Source organism: Rhyacophila brunnea, unplaced genomic scaffold (assembly GCF_057557595.1).
Source record: "Rhyacophila brunnea isolate RB1 unplaced genomic scaffold, BYU_Rbru_1.0 scaffold_8, whole genome shotgun sequence".
Classification (NCBI taxonomy): Eukaryota; Metazoa; Arthropoda; class Insecta; order Trichoptera; family Rhyacophilidae; genus Rhyacophila; species Rhyacophila brunnea.
In genome coordinates, this window is record NW_028233350.1 from 10,828,597 (window position 1) to 10,843,829 (window position 15,233).

Here is a 15,233-nt window from a genome sequence, read left to right on the forward strand (position 1 = left end):
AATGCGTTTAAAAATTAATAAATATTAAAAAATTTAACACCACTTCACAGTTATGTACCTAAATATGACTATATTCTAAAACATTAGAGCGAGAGGTTTAAAAGAATACTATTTTATATAACAAAAATACTTAATGCAGTCATCAAATGTTTAAAATAATTATAAAGGATAATACAGCTTCAAAATTATATAAATAAATTATCTACAACGTTTAAGGAGTGTCCAGGATCATGGTTTGAAAATAAAATAAAAACTCAATTATGACCTTCGACGAGCATGTCCCCCCTTGTGCCATAATCCATGTCCAAATGTCAATGCCCACATGTCCACAATGTCCAAATGTCAATGCCATGTGATCTTTCGAAAAAAAGGATTTGTTTTTACAGATTCAAATTTCATCGGGTCTAAAAAAACAATTTTTATACAGTTAATATGTTTTACTAGATAATACAATATATTCTGTTTTATTCACTAGAACGTTTGCCACTCAACGAATTTCTCTTTTCTCTTTACTCTGCTTAATAAAAATAATTGTTTTTTTTCGTTGAATGATCATAACTGAAAAAAACACTTTGTTTCCAATTAGGTACTTATAGCAAGACTAACTATCTGCAAAAAATATTTAAGTTTTGGTATAACATCGTCTAACCAGGCTGCTATAAAATTATTAATTAACGATTTTATCTTTCTAAAATACTTTATTGAATTCAATCAATTGGCTTAGCATAACTTATCGGTATGGCGTATGAATCAAGAGTCATCTTTACATTCACTGGATGCTTAAGACGGTACATCAGTGAAACGGCAAATAATTTTCAACTATAGGTGTGATGAAACGTTGGACTCGCTGGCAATCGGAGAGCGAACGTCGAGCTGTGAACACGTAAATTTTTTTCGTGATGGCGACGGGGGTATTAATTCTTAAATCGTGTAAAGATGACTAAAAAACATTATCCATTAACTTGAAAAAGAAAACATGCCAATGAATATATTATTATTGTTACTAATAGAACAATAAACAGAACATTAAATAGACGCATGTTGGATTTATATAACAAATTATATTTTGTTCAGCACGCGTCATTTGTCCAATTCGCGCATCGCCTAGCCACGATCTTTTTAGACCATGCCTCAACTGAGGTATAGCCTTAATATAAATATATAGCTTGAATACTGGATAGAGATTTATTGCACATGAAAAATGTTCCCACGGACAAGGATTAATCAAGAGAAGCATATCTAGGAAAGGAATATACTAATTTGTACAGGCCACAGGTGAAACAGCAGATGTTCCATAAAAAAAACATCATAAACTATGGATTTTATGATGTGAACATTGTCATTCATATTACTGCACCCTCGAAAATATTGTAGGAATATAGCTAGTTTAAATTAAATCTTTGTCTAGTCTAATCAGTACTTAATCTAAAGGTATCCCTATTTATATATATAAAAATATACCGTGATATTTAACAATATAACATATTATATTATATATTACTGTGGGAATTCGGTCAGTTGTAAATTTACTTTTTGATTCATGTCTTATATCAAATAATATTTTATAACAGTTTGCTATTACAACAAATTCTTTACCTATTCATTTTGTTTACAATAAAAGTTATCAAAACATTTATTACGAATTTACATTAGTGTCTTTCAGATTTATTCATAAATCGAGTTGCGCATATCGTGAGTGGGTTGGCATAGATCCCAGAATATTTTTTCGCATACACCTACCTGCATACATGCAATTTATAATTCACTACAGTACCTACATATTATATCATGTAAACAACACAGTGGATCAAGTGTTAAATATGTCATTCAAAAATAAAAGTTGAAACAGGTATAGCTACTGAATAGAAATATATTTTATAATAATTCAACGATTTTACAGGATTAGTAATATACCGCTCTACTAGGGCTCGAAATGGACCGGAGCGCACCGGAACGCCGTTCCGGTTCGTTAAATTGGTAAAATCATCGCTCCGTCTCGTGGAAAAAAATATTTTGACCAGGAACTCAGAAATAATGGGAACCTAACGGGTAAGGAGAAGTAGGCAACTGATCTTGAGTCAGGAAGAATACGGGATAAATTTAAACACGTGTCAAGAATACGTCATACGTCGAATACTGACAACTGCTCTCGGTTTATGCATTGACGCTCATTTATTATTGAGGTATTACACACACTATTGCACGTCTATAATGTGTGGTTCATTTTCGTAGGACACTCGCTCATTCAAAACCATGTGTCAAAATTTACTGTAGGAATTGGTATATTATGTATAGTCTATCGGAATTCAATTTAATATCTGTTCTGTGATTTTGACCGTCTGAGGTAGATAGGCCATAAATTAGAAAATCTAACATAGGTATGTACTTATTTTTATAAAATTCACATAAAAATTAGTAAGTATATAAACATTTTTCGAAAATTATCGAGCGCTTCGGTTCGTAAACTTTAACATTTCGAGCGCTGCGCTCTACACTTTAGCAGTGGTTCCCAGAGTGGTTCTTAGTAGAGCATCTTATTGAATTATCCAAAAATGAACCAATGTTTAAACAAGGATACCACAAATTTTGGTTACAAAAACAGATGGCTACTAATTTTATACCCTGCATTATGGGTCACTATAAAGAGGCTGTTGATTGCTTTCCCGTCTTCCTATTTATTAGAGCGTGGATTTAGTGCAGGTATGAACCTGATCACAAAGAAAAGAAGCCGACTGGAAATTAGTGCTTGTGGAGACTTATGAATGTTAACTGACAAACATAGAGCCAAACATAAATAAACTCATATCGTCCCATCAGGTTCACCCATCTCATTGAAAAAATGTGTTTTAAGACAAAATTTATAATTTCAATAAATTTTTAGTACTTTATATATCAAAATGTTATATTTATAGTTAATTTTTAAATGACCATTTACCATTCAATACATTTATATATTTTTTATTATGCAGCTATGTAGAGTTATTTCACTTAGGCACTTAGGGGTTCATGGTCAGGTTTGTGCTTTAAGAAGGGGTCCATGGGCATAATAAGTTTAGGTCATTAGTTGAGATAGGTAGGTACGAGGGTGGGTCAATAATTCCTTAGAAAAAAGCATTAAAACAGTTTTTATTTTTGTATTTTTTTTTTTATTTCTCAACATAATCTCCTTGGAGCTCAATACACTTGGTTAGACGTTTCTCAATTTTTTTTAAACCGTCAGAAAAATAAGTTTTCGGAAGGTCCTCAAAATAAGCATTTGTCCGATCGATGACTTCTTCATTTGAAAAAAAACGTTGTCCACTTAGCCATTTTTTTAAGTTTGGGAAAAGGAAAAAGTCACTGGGGGCTAAATCTGGCGAATACGGTGGGTGGTCGACCAATTCGAACTTCAATTCTTCAATTTTAGCCATTGATCGTAAGCATGTGTGAACACGGGCATTGTCCTGATGAAAGAGGATTTTTTTCCTGTTTAAATGAGGCCTTTTTTCTTTAATTTTATTTTTTAGCTGGTCCAATAAAGATGCATAATAATCCCCTGTTATTGTTTTTCCTTTTTCCAAATAGTCAACGAAAATAATTCCACGTGCATCCCAAAATACAGTAGCCATAACCTTACCAGCTGATTTTACGGTTTTCGCCTTCTTTGGACATGGTTCGCCTTTCGCAATCCACTGCTTTGACTGTTCTTTCGTCTCGGGAGTATAGTGGTGTATCCATGTTTCATCTACAGTCACAAAGCGACGAAAAAATTCATCCGGATTGCGTTGCATGAGCGACAACAGGGCCTTAGAGGCCACCACCCTATTGCGTTTATTGTCGACTGTGAGCAAACGCGGCACCCATCTTGCAGAAATATTTTTCATGCCCAATTTGTCATGTAAAATAGAAATGACGCTACCTTTTGAGATCCCTGTAACCTCAATTATCTCACTCAACTTTAATCTTCGGTCACTTAACACCATATCGTAGATTTTATTGATCATTTCTGGTGTAGTCACCTCTACAGGACGTCCTGAGCGTGGTTCATCCTTTGTTGATGTACGACCACGTTTAAATTCATTTAACCAGTTATAAATAGTTGCAAGTGAAGGAGCAGATATGCCGTGAACTAAATCCAACTCATTTTTTATTTCCTTTGCTGTTAACCCTTTTATATTAAAATGTTTAATAACAGCTCTAAACTCAATTTTCTCCATTTTCCATTTTTCCATTTTCCACAAGCAAATTTTTTTTTTAAATGTACGAGAAACACACAACAACCCGACCAATCTGATTGAAACTTCGCAGCATACTGAATCGGTAGTGCCGCTGCATGAAAACAAACCGCTTACAGTACTAGTCGCGCCACCTGTCGGCTTTTCTAAGGACTTATTGACCCACCCTCGTACCTCATTTCCAACAGTCATGTAATATTATGCAGCCGGCGGCTCTCGTGGTGCAGTGCGTAAGGCGCTTGCCTTCCACCTGAGAGTTCCTGGGTTCGATTCCCGGTCAGGACACACAATATTTATGTGTTTGTCTCAAAGCCTGGGTGTTTGTGATTGTTCAAAATTACTAAAAACCTCCTTGTACGAAAAAGCAAGGACATGGTTATTATTAATTCTAAAAAAAAAAAAAAATGCTGCCGCGTTTTTTGCACAGCCGCCTTCCATAACACCTTATAAACGTGTTAGAAAGAAATGATCTTAATGCCACACTTCCTTGTCCCGAAACGAAGCTGCGTGGGACTGATGTAGCAACCATACACCTTGGTGCTTAAAGAAAAAATATAGAAAATAATGAAAAAAGACTTTTTTAACGTTACTAATCGATGGCCCAGTGCTGAACAGTAACAACCCAAAAAACGTACTTTTGTAATAATCATATTCTAATATTTTACAATACACAAGATTTGACAAGTTTTAAAAGGAAACATGTCAGAATGTATATATTCGAAATTGAAACGTATGGCCAATCGCCAGTTTTAAATGGAAACACTTCGAAATGGATCTATACAAAACTGTTTTTTTTTAATTTTGTATGGCATTTTTGGCTCTCAAGGTACCTAAATTTTTTTTTCGAATTGTTTCTGGACAAAACTGGCTTCAAAGAACTCATTTTTACAAATTTAATATTTTGATACCAATATCGCAAAATGTCGATTTTTTGACTTGTTACCGTTCAATACTGGGCCGTCGAAATGTTGTTTACAGAACAATTACTTTATCAAATGCATTAATAAAAATGGTGGTCAATTTTATAACTTAAATAAAATTAAGTGTTCATTTTTAGTTTACATTATAATCATGTTATATTCCCATTTTTCCAAGACCTTTAACGAGGATTTCGTAGTTGGCATTTTGCTTAAGAGCCACGTCTTGTAGTATAAAAGTCTAAAATGAAGCACACCCTTATTAATTGATGAAATTGATGAAATCTTAGTTCAACAATAAGCTATAAAATTGCAAAGCCTTGAGTCTTGACACACACTTCTTAGACAACACCAACAGTTAAAATGCATCAATGATGCCAACACACATTCAGCATCGTACTGTAATACAACATCCCAAGTTTCAGAGTATATTATACCTACCAAACTTTAAAAGCGAGTTTAAAAGGGTTAATAAACAATAGTCATGTAATATAATGCAGTCTTCGGCCATATCCGCCCCTTAATTGGAGCATTTGGACACCACGCGGCGCCTCTAAGAATCCCTGTCGCTCGCCAGTCTTCTTGCTTTGTTCCAGGTCAAACCAGCATTCCGTAGCTCCGCCGTATATACCTACTCTGTAAATAGTATTTAGCGGCTTTCCAGGACGCCGGAATTCAATCGGCTTGAAGAACAGGCAAGCCAGGTTTAGGTTCTCTTCTGGCATCCGCAGCATGTGGCCGAGCCAGGTCCAACGTCGCCTCTTTACTCTTAGCGTGATGAGAGGCTGCTTAGTGCGTTCTCTTATCTCCTCGATGCTCCTAAAGTCATTCCCGCACACCCAGTAACACAAACATCTGTTTTAGAAGTTCACTATACGGTTGCTCTGAGCTTTCGTAAGGTGCCATGATTCGCTACCGTAAAGCAGCACCGACAGAATGCAAGCGTCGAATAGGCGGCATTTGGTTTTGACCGAGTACAATCGTGATATATCTTGTCTACTACCTCCGGCACCTACTTTTCTTTCCGTTGATTAAACTTTAATGTTGTAACTTTCGTGAAAGCTTATTGTTTCCCGATCATCTTCTTGCCATCTAGTCTAAATACATCATTAAAGGTAAATCACCTGACAATTGATTACATTCAAGACGACGGTCTTTAAACGTAACAGCTGTGGATACTACTCAGGAAATGCATAGAGTCCAGTCTTTGATAAAGAGACGAATGAAGGATAACACCATCAAACCACACCAGGCTCCTGTCAACCCAAGCCACCTGTTTCCTTTGCCTTCCTCCCTGAGGGACATAACAGTATGAAGGAAACTGTATGTATTGTCATACAGTTTTCTTCATACTGTAATGTGAACATACTCAATTGTAAGGAAGTGATGATGTGTAGGTCAAATAAAAATTAATATCTATATCAGTTTGTTTTTATTCTCACATTTGTTTTTAATTTCACATAGCATTTGACATTTTTTCTTAATAATAAATATTTCATAATGCGTAATATTTATTCGGTAGGATTTTCAACTGATATTTTAAAGATACGATTAATTAATTAAACTTGAATAATAATTACACAATATATTATAAAATAAATAATCGTATAGCGTGTCCAGACCTTTGTACGTATGCAGTTTGCCGTATCACACTTCATCGTGAAATGTTGTATCGGAAATATTATATGGTCGTATATTAAAGACCATCCAATCTGTGGGTCATATAATACTGAGATAAAATTCATGTCCAAATAAAACACGGTTCTTGTCGATTTACAGGAAGCCAGCGGCAAACAAATGTTGAAAATAGCCGATACATTGGATTATTCGTTAGGTTAGGTTAGGTTTTCATTCTTGAATCCATGAGTTTTACCAAAATTGGCTATTCAAATTGAATTAATGTTCATATTGAATCTAATAAAATTGGAATATTATTGTCTGCAATGCTCAACGAATAACGCGTATTTTTTATCTCGGTACTATAATAGAAATGAAATAGAATCTTCTCCGATAAGAAAACTCACGGCAAAACTGTGCTACGGTGAAATGTAAACGTACAATTTTTATGTAACTACCCATCGTATATAATATGCTTGAATATGGTGATAATGGATGGCAATATATACCTAACTAAATGTGATACATCAATTCCTGATTTGCGTTTTATAATTTATTTTCAATGAAATTAATGTTTATAATTTAAATAATTTAAAACTTCGTTTAAATAGGATACTTGGGGGGGGGGAATAATATTTATTAGCGCTGGTCGGATTTTTTATTCAATCGTGATTGACGTCGATTGACTAGTCGCAACTGGAAAGACTGGCTGACGCCATTCTACAGATAAAGGTGCCACTATTTGCAGGTGGTCTGGGTGTTGATAAGTATCACTGCTATTTTTCAAAATCAAATTCTTGATACCACACGGGCGAAGATCTGGCAACTCTTTATTATTTTTACACATATGGATCCATCCATACCAGGCTGAAAATTCATGTTCCTTGAAAATTACCATGGCGCATTTCGAAGCCTTTTCGATATTACTATCTTCACGTGATATATCTGGAAATACATAATGTATATTTAATTAAAGTTCTGCATTAGTATTTTAACCGTATCAAAAAAGGTTGACAATGGCATGGGAAAAATTGCTTGCTTAAAATGAAAATGGGCAGAACCAAAGCCGACTCAAGTACAAGCCGAAGCATTCGGAAACTTGCCGACAATGAGTGGTCCTACCTCTCCTCTCCCGTTGATGTCTATGGGTGACTTCTATCATTATTTATCATTATATAGTGCTTTTACTGACGTGTCTGTCATGTTCACTTGTCAGAGCATTTTTATTGATAATACATTGGACGCTAAAGACGCGCCTAGCGCGTAACGATGAGGTGGCCATTCGATGTAAATAGCATGATATTTAAATGTGGTAATTAAAAAGTTATTATCTAGTTAGCAGTCAATGTGCTTTAGTGGCTTTGTATTATTAATAATTGGAAGTGACGATCAAAGTAAGTAAACTTCTTCTCTGTATTAATATCTAAGATGATGTAAGATGCTTGCTTAATTGACAGTTAGTTCAAAACAACAATAACTAATAACTTATTATTATACTCTTCATTATAGAATATCAAACTGCGCTAGTAAGTACGTTATCAATGGTATGATAAACAGAATAGATAATTAAATTTTCAAGTTAGTACTTTGTTAAAAATAATAATATGATTTTATCGTGTTGCTTTTCAAAATGACAAACCTTGTCACGCGAATTTGATTGTCAAACAAACATTCAAAAAATATTTAAACGAGTTAAATATACTAACCGTATTTTCAGTCATTATCATAATCAGCAATAAATATTATTTTAGGCGAAGACGTTGAAGTTCTTATAAAATTATAAATGCTGTTTACGCCAGTTTAATTTTATGTATCACCCAATTAACTTTACATAAAACATGTTGTTTAAAAAAAATTTATTGAAAGTTAAATAGTATAATTAAGATATTTGAAACGAAAAAGGGCTTGTAATTATGTGGTTTTGCAAATGAATATGTCAGACAATCTGGGATCTGATTTTGACAGCTAAACAGTGGGATCACTAGTTTGAGAAATATTTTATTTTTTATTTTTTTTTCGTTTGAGAAATATGTTTGTGCAAAAAAATATGATCAGGCTTTGTATCTTAAGACGGCGCTGGCAGAACACATTCCACGGAGAATTCGTATGTACCAGAGCATGCAATACCACCATTCTACCCAATTAAGCAATCCTGTAATCCTAGTGTAATCAAAGAATAATTTACGTCTGACATTAAAAATTAACAATAATAATTGATGATTATAGAAAATACCTTTTTACGTAGATACACATTTTTATTAGAAACGTTTAAAATTTGTTTTCATACTAATTACATAGATAAAATTTAACATTACTTAAAAACACATGGTGTTGTCCAATTTGCAGCAAATTTACAAAAAAAACTATGGTATGATTGATTCCAATTAGATCCATTCCACACCTACAAGACCTAAATTGTGACACCGAAGCTTTAGCATAGTCAATTCAGTCATATTGTACTCGAAAAAGTGTTTTTGCACAATTTACAGGAGACTATAATAAACGTATCTGCAATACAAAATTAGGGACTTGCTAATCTAATTATTGGATTAAGTTACCATTTTCGTTTTTACTTATGGTATGCCATACCGTTTATGAAGCCATGGTTAACGGGTTTAACCCAAAAATTGTGCATTTTTAAATGCATGTTTGATATATGCCAAGAACTAAATGAGTTCGGTGAATGATTAACAAAAAATTCTCGTAAAACATCTGTAAGTAAATTTAATATTACCATCTTTTCGTAGAATCCCATATCAGCTTAAAGCTTAAAGCTCCAAGCTCAGCTTAAAAGCGAAAATGGTTCTAACGTAATAATTTACTTACTTTTGTAGGAATAAATAATTTAATATTTTACCTTCACACTTTACTTCACATACACCGCCTTCGACCCCTGGAGTGCACCAATATTTGTCATTGATTTGGAATAATCCCCAAGAACGCGAGCCGTCGCTGTGACTTGGTTCGCTAACAAATGATGTCCATCTGCCACTCTGCGCTTCAACTAAGCACACCCCTATTGAAATGAATTGTTTTTCAAAATTAAAATATGTTTAAAAAAAAATACTTTATAATATAGGTCAAAGAAAATTAAAAATTGCTATGCTAAGAAATGTTTATTTTTATTGAATCCATTATTGATTACGATCTCAGAGTAGTACACACGTCGTAAATACGTCATCATCGTACATGAAGACTTTTCTTTAATCGTTAAATCAAATTTGCATTATTAATTAAAAAATATATGTATATATTATGTCACGGTATATTACGTTATTAAATCATCGAAAAATAAAAAAAATAAAAAAAAATATTTTCGCACATTTTTTCACTAATGCTGCAAAAACACTTTGGTTAATTTAAAAAAATAAATTTATTTTTATTATAAATCAAAATCGTGTTGTTTTCTTTTTCTCTTTTTATTCAGTGTGCGTTTGATGCATTAAATTAAATAGGTAGGTACTTAATAATTTGTGCGTTTGACTAACAGCCATTGGTCTAAAAACTTTTGATTCAATATTCTTAACCCAATGGAAGCCCATACTACGCTCTGTTTTTGAGCTTAAATGGTATTTTACTTACATGTTACCAATATTTAGTAAAAATTCAATTAATTAATGATGATAATTATTGAAAGTCAACTGTAAATGCCAGAATATAAACTTTACTGTTACTTCATATTTTTCAGAAGAAATTATTAATGCTTTGGTGCATTTTTCCGATGATATAAAATGAAATACAAGTGAACGCTGTGAATATAGTTGTTACCGATTTAACCATTATGAATTAGATGACAACATAAGTACCTAACAAATAAATTAAATATTCGCATTTCGTACGATGTTATTAAATTTGAAGGAACGTTTAAAATGTTCTTCTTATACTTTTAAAATATATACATTGAAAAGATAATAGTAATAAAACGAGTACTTACAGTGTCGAAGATATTTTAACTCAAATCCTTGATCTACTAGTGCACGTGCCAACGCACACCTCTCGAATTGAATTCCCTTTGCACTAAATGCAAAAAGAACCAAACATAGGACTGATATTAGACACTTCATTTCAGAGCGCTTTCTACCGAACGCTAATTCGAAATGAGCGGAATATGTAAAAAAAGTTTTATTTATATATTGATTGTTAACATGAATTGAGAGCGGTGGTACAGTACAGCAATACTGATTGAAAATGGTGCAACTAACGAGACCGGAAAGATGAATTTTTTTTTATGAATCATTTACTACACTGCCGTACTAAGAACAGAGGCCGTATCTGCATTTTAGACAAGTGGGACATCTAAGCTTCCATATTATTTTACTTTTCCTGTTACTAGATAACTTTTTGTTTATCTTATTTGCCAATAATACTTAATTTTGGTTTAAGATTTGTTTACATACCTTGAAAACTTGATTTATGTTATTTTTCGTACAAAAAATGTACTTACGGCTTCCTCCATACAAAGCTTTTCTTAGACCGTACTAAGGTAATTTGGGCGTATTTACATTTTTTTTCTTTAAAACCAATTAGCTTTTTTTAGAATACAAATTGAGAATTAAATGAACTAGAATGATATATAGAATTTTTTTAGGATAATAATATATAACGGTTTATGATCTTTAATATCATATTATACGACAAATTATTGAAATTATTATAAAATATAGCAAAGAACAGAAAAGCAGTCATATACTACAGTAAATACCCGCATAAATGAAAATACCTCAGAAGCAATGACCCTAAACTAGACGGCATTCAAACCGATCAAATAAAGTTGAAGTATATATCCAAATTAATAAATCTGAAGTTGAAGATATTTTTTTTTACTAAGAAAGGAGAAATGAAGCATCTAGTTTCAAAAGCCCCTAAAACGACTTTTGACAGTTCTGAGAAAAATTAGAAAAAGGCATATCTACTGAATGCGCGAACATTAGGTATCTATTGTTTGATTTATACACTATAAAAAGTTTAATATTTAGTATCCTTTACTCACTTTTTGCATATTTTTCTGAGAGAATATATTAAAAATCAAATGATTTTCATTTTAGGGGACTGTGAAACTTAACTACCATTTTGGGAGCTTTTGAAATTAACATGTATGATTTAAGGGGGTTATGAAACTTACATTATAGCAATGGCGCATGAGAAAATTGAAAAAGGCGTCTTGTGGTTATATTTTTTGGAGAAAAAATAAATTTGTTTTGTACAAATTAAAAAAATATTTATTCGAAGTAACTAAAATTAACTATATAAATTATGTTAACAATATAGAATTTACTTTTGTATACATACATATGTAATTAAAAATATTACAAATAATAATGAAATAGAACAGTAGTCTATACTTAAATATAAAAATGAATGTTTGTTTGTCCCGCATGCGTTCCTATACCATTCATCCGATTGTAATGATACTTTCGTCAGTTATTGTGCACACACTCGCAAAGGTTTCTAAATTAGAAAACCCATTTTTTCTTTTATTCTATTTTCTTCTATTCGTATGCGTTCCTATACCATTCATCCGATTGCAATGAAACTTTCGTCAATTGCTGTGCGCACACCCGCAAAGGTTTTTGAATTAAAACAACCGTCTTTTTCTTCTTCTTTATCATTAAAACAACCATCTTCTTCTAATTCTTCTATTCCATCTTCTTCTAATCGCATGCGTTCCTATACAATTAATTCGATTGCGATGAAACTTTGGTGAGTTGTTGTGCGCACGCCCGCAAAGGTTTCTGAATTAGTACAACCATCTTTTTCTGTTTCTTCTTCTTTTTCTATTCGTATGCATTCCTATACTATTCATCCGATTGCGATGAAACTTTCGTCAGTTGCTATGCTCACACCCGCAAAGGTTTCTGAATTAGTACAACCATCTTATTTTTCTTCTTCTACTCTAACTTATTCTATTCGTCCTCCAATACCATTCAACCGATTGCAATGAAACTTTGATGAGTTATTTTGCATACGCTTGCAAAGGTTTCTGAATTAATACAACAGCTTTCTTCATGCGGGGGTGCGTACAGCAACTGACGAAAGTTTCATCGCAATCGGATGAATGGTATAGGAATGCATATGCATATAAGAAAATAGAATAGAAGAAGAAAGTGGTTATACTAATCCAGAAATCTTTGCGGGCTTGCGCACAATAACTGACGAAAGGTTCGTCACAATCAGATGAATGGTATAGAAACCATATGAATAAAAGGAGTTAGAATGAAGAAGAAAAAGATGATTTTTCTAATTTAGAAACCTTTGCGGGTGTGCGCACAATAACTAACGAAAGCCGAAAGCAGCAGGGATTTAAAATTCACACGCCAACTGTTTTATGGGGTTTTGAAATTAAGCTTAATTTTTGATAATAAATATTGACGGTTTTAGGCCTTTTTTGAAACTATAACCTTGTCCAACATATAGTGGACAAAAATATATCTCTAAATATATATCTAACTCAAAATTTTATGAAAACCGTTTAGGGGTTTTTGAATACCCCGTAATAATAGAAAGTTGTGGAGATAATTGCAAAAAAGTGACATATCCGTATAAATATCAAGCAAAGAAATAATATAGGTACATATACAATTACTAATTTTAGATTTCGACTAATTTGTATTACTACTATTTTTAACTTATATGACTGCTTTTCTGTTCTTTGCTATATTTTATATTAATTTTAATAAATTTTCATACAATATGATATTAAAGATCATGAACCGTTACTTATATATTATTATCCTTAATAAAACTATATATCATTCTAGCACATTTAATTCTCAATTTGTATTCTAAAAAAAATAATTGGTTTTAAAGAAAACAAATGTAGATACGTCCAAATTACCTTAGTAAGGTCTAAGAAAAGCTTTGTATGGAGGAAGCCGTAAGTACATTTTTTTTACGAAAAATAACATAATTTTTCAAAGTATGTAAACAAATCTTAGATCAAAATTAAGTATTATAGGCAAATAAAATAAACAAAAAGTTCCCCAGTATTAGCAAGCAAAGTATTATAATATAGGAACTCAGATCTCCCACTTGCCTAAAATACAGATACGGCCTCTGTGCTTAGTACGGCAGTATTATATTGTGTGGAGTTAATTCAGTTTAAAAAAATTACAAGCCCACTTCACCACTGATAACGGAGTTTTTTTATAATAACAATATGATATTCTCAGAATTCAGTACGAATCGCGCGTGTTTATGCTTTCAAAAGTTTACATAACGTGCTAAATTTGTTACTGGGTGGGTGAGTAGCGCTGCCAATGATTTTATAAACCTGGCTTTTGACCGGGCTAATTATTACGTAAAAGATAAGTTATCAAACTCGTACTTACGACACATCGAAGATGATTTTGAGAGGAGACTGAGACAGTCTTCATTGATTTTACCACTTATAATCCTACTAAGTAAATATTATATCAGGTGGAGGTAGGCTGTTAAGAAACCATATGTATTTATTTTTATTGAACTAAGACTACTACTATTTACAATAATGGTATTGGTTAGTTTTTAAAAATCAATTAAACCCTGCCCAACCAAACCATAATAGATTTGGTATATTTTGGACGACACGACAAAATTGTGCCAGTATTACATTCATACTTATTTGTTTTCTTTGGATTAAAAATACATAATATTACACATAGTGTTGGTAATTTATTTTAAATGCATAAAGCCCTGCCTAAAACAAACTATGATAGATAAAAAATATTATTCTATCTAAAAATATTCAAAGTTATCTATGATTCAATTGCATGATTTTAGATATTTTATGGATAGACAAGTATTTTTTGGCTATTATCTATTATGGCATGGCTTAAAATGGCAAACAAATACGTGTGACTGAAAAAATTTTGTGTGAACTATTAATGGCGCATCTTAACAGCCTACCTCCACCCTTCGCCAATGGTATCACTATCACTGGATATATTTTCAGCTGAATGAGGCAAAGACGAAGCGGTTTTTACAAGAGAGTATCTTTGCATCCATATTATAGTTCAGTAGCGACTTTCGTAAAATAAGCATTATCCTGCGATTTGGTCATGCAGATAACAAAAACCAAGTATTTGACTTCGACGTACTTCTGCTGGCATCGCGATCTTAAAAAAGTACTTTATAAGACTAGTAACATAATTCCCCACCATAGGCTTTTTTTCTAGATGCCTTTATGGATACCTCGCATTTACTATCGAGGTTTCTTAAGGACTTTGGCACGCAAACTACTTTACTTGATGCTAGTCAAATGAAAATTGTACCGGCTGAGAAAATATGCCTTATAGAAAACTATTCTTCTACCCGCATCGGGTATTGCTAATTTGAATTCGGCTAGGGCCTATGAAACCGCCTTGCAAAAACCCTGGAAAATTCTTTGTAGTGCAAGGTGGTGGTGATTCTCATGAATATTTTGTCATATTCATTGGGAACTGAGGATTGCGATTTGTAGTCGAGTTTTTTCCCGTGGTAAAAGAATTGTTGCATAGGACTGATATTT

The 15,233-nt window shown here is 32.7% G+C and overlaps 1 protein-coding gene across 1 annotated transcript; it reads right to left on the reverse strand.

The window, feature by feature from the left end:
* Nucleotides 1-7,376: 7,376 nt before the first annotated feature.
* LOC147063902 (lysozyme-like) lies at nucleotides 7,377-10,847 on the reverse strand. The gene is made up of 3 exons (XM_085958884.1): nucleotides 10,683-10,847; nucleotides 9,606-9,764; nucleotides 7,377-7,693 (listed from the first exon to the last, which is right to left on the reverse strand). The coding sequence occupies exons 1-3, from the start codon at nucleotides 10,810-10,812 to the stop codon at nucleotides 7,407-7,409; spliced, it is 576 nt and encodes a 191-aa protein (XP_085815010.1). The 5' UTR covers nucleotides 10,813-10,847; the 3' UTR covers nucleotides 7,377-7,406.
* Between the last annotated feature and the right edge of the window lie 4,386 nt (nucleotides 10,848-15,233).

What these genes read in the sequence shown, in the direction of transcription:
- LOC147063902 (XM_085958884.1), bottom strand. Translation starts at nt 10,812, where the DNA reads ATGAAGTGTCTAATATCAGTCCTATGTTTGGTTCTTTTTGCATTTAGT. An exon ending in GTTAAAATATCTTCGACACT is followed by an intron (nt 9,765 to 10,682) that starts GTAAGTACTCGT and finishes TCATTTCAATAG; the next exon opens with GGGTGTGCTTAGTTGAAGCG. An exon ending in ATGTGAAGTAAAGTGTGAAG is followed by an intron (nt 7,694 to 9,605) that starts GTAAAATATTAA and finishes ATGTATTTCCAG; the next exon opens with ATATATCACGTGAAGATAGT.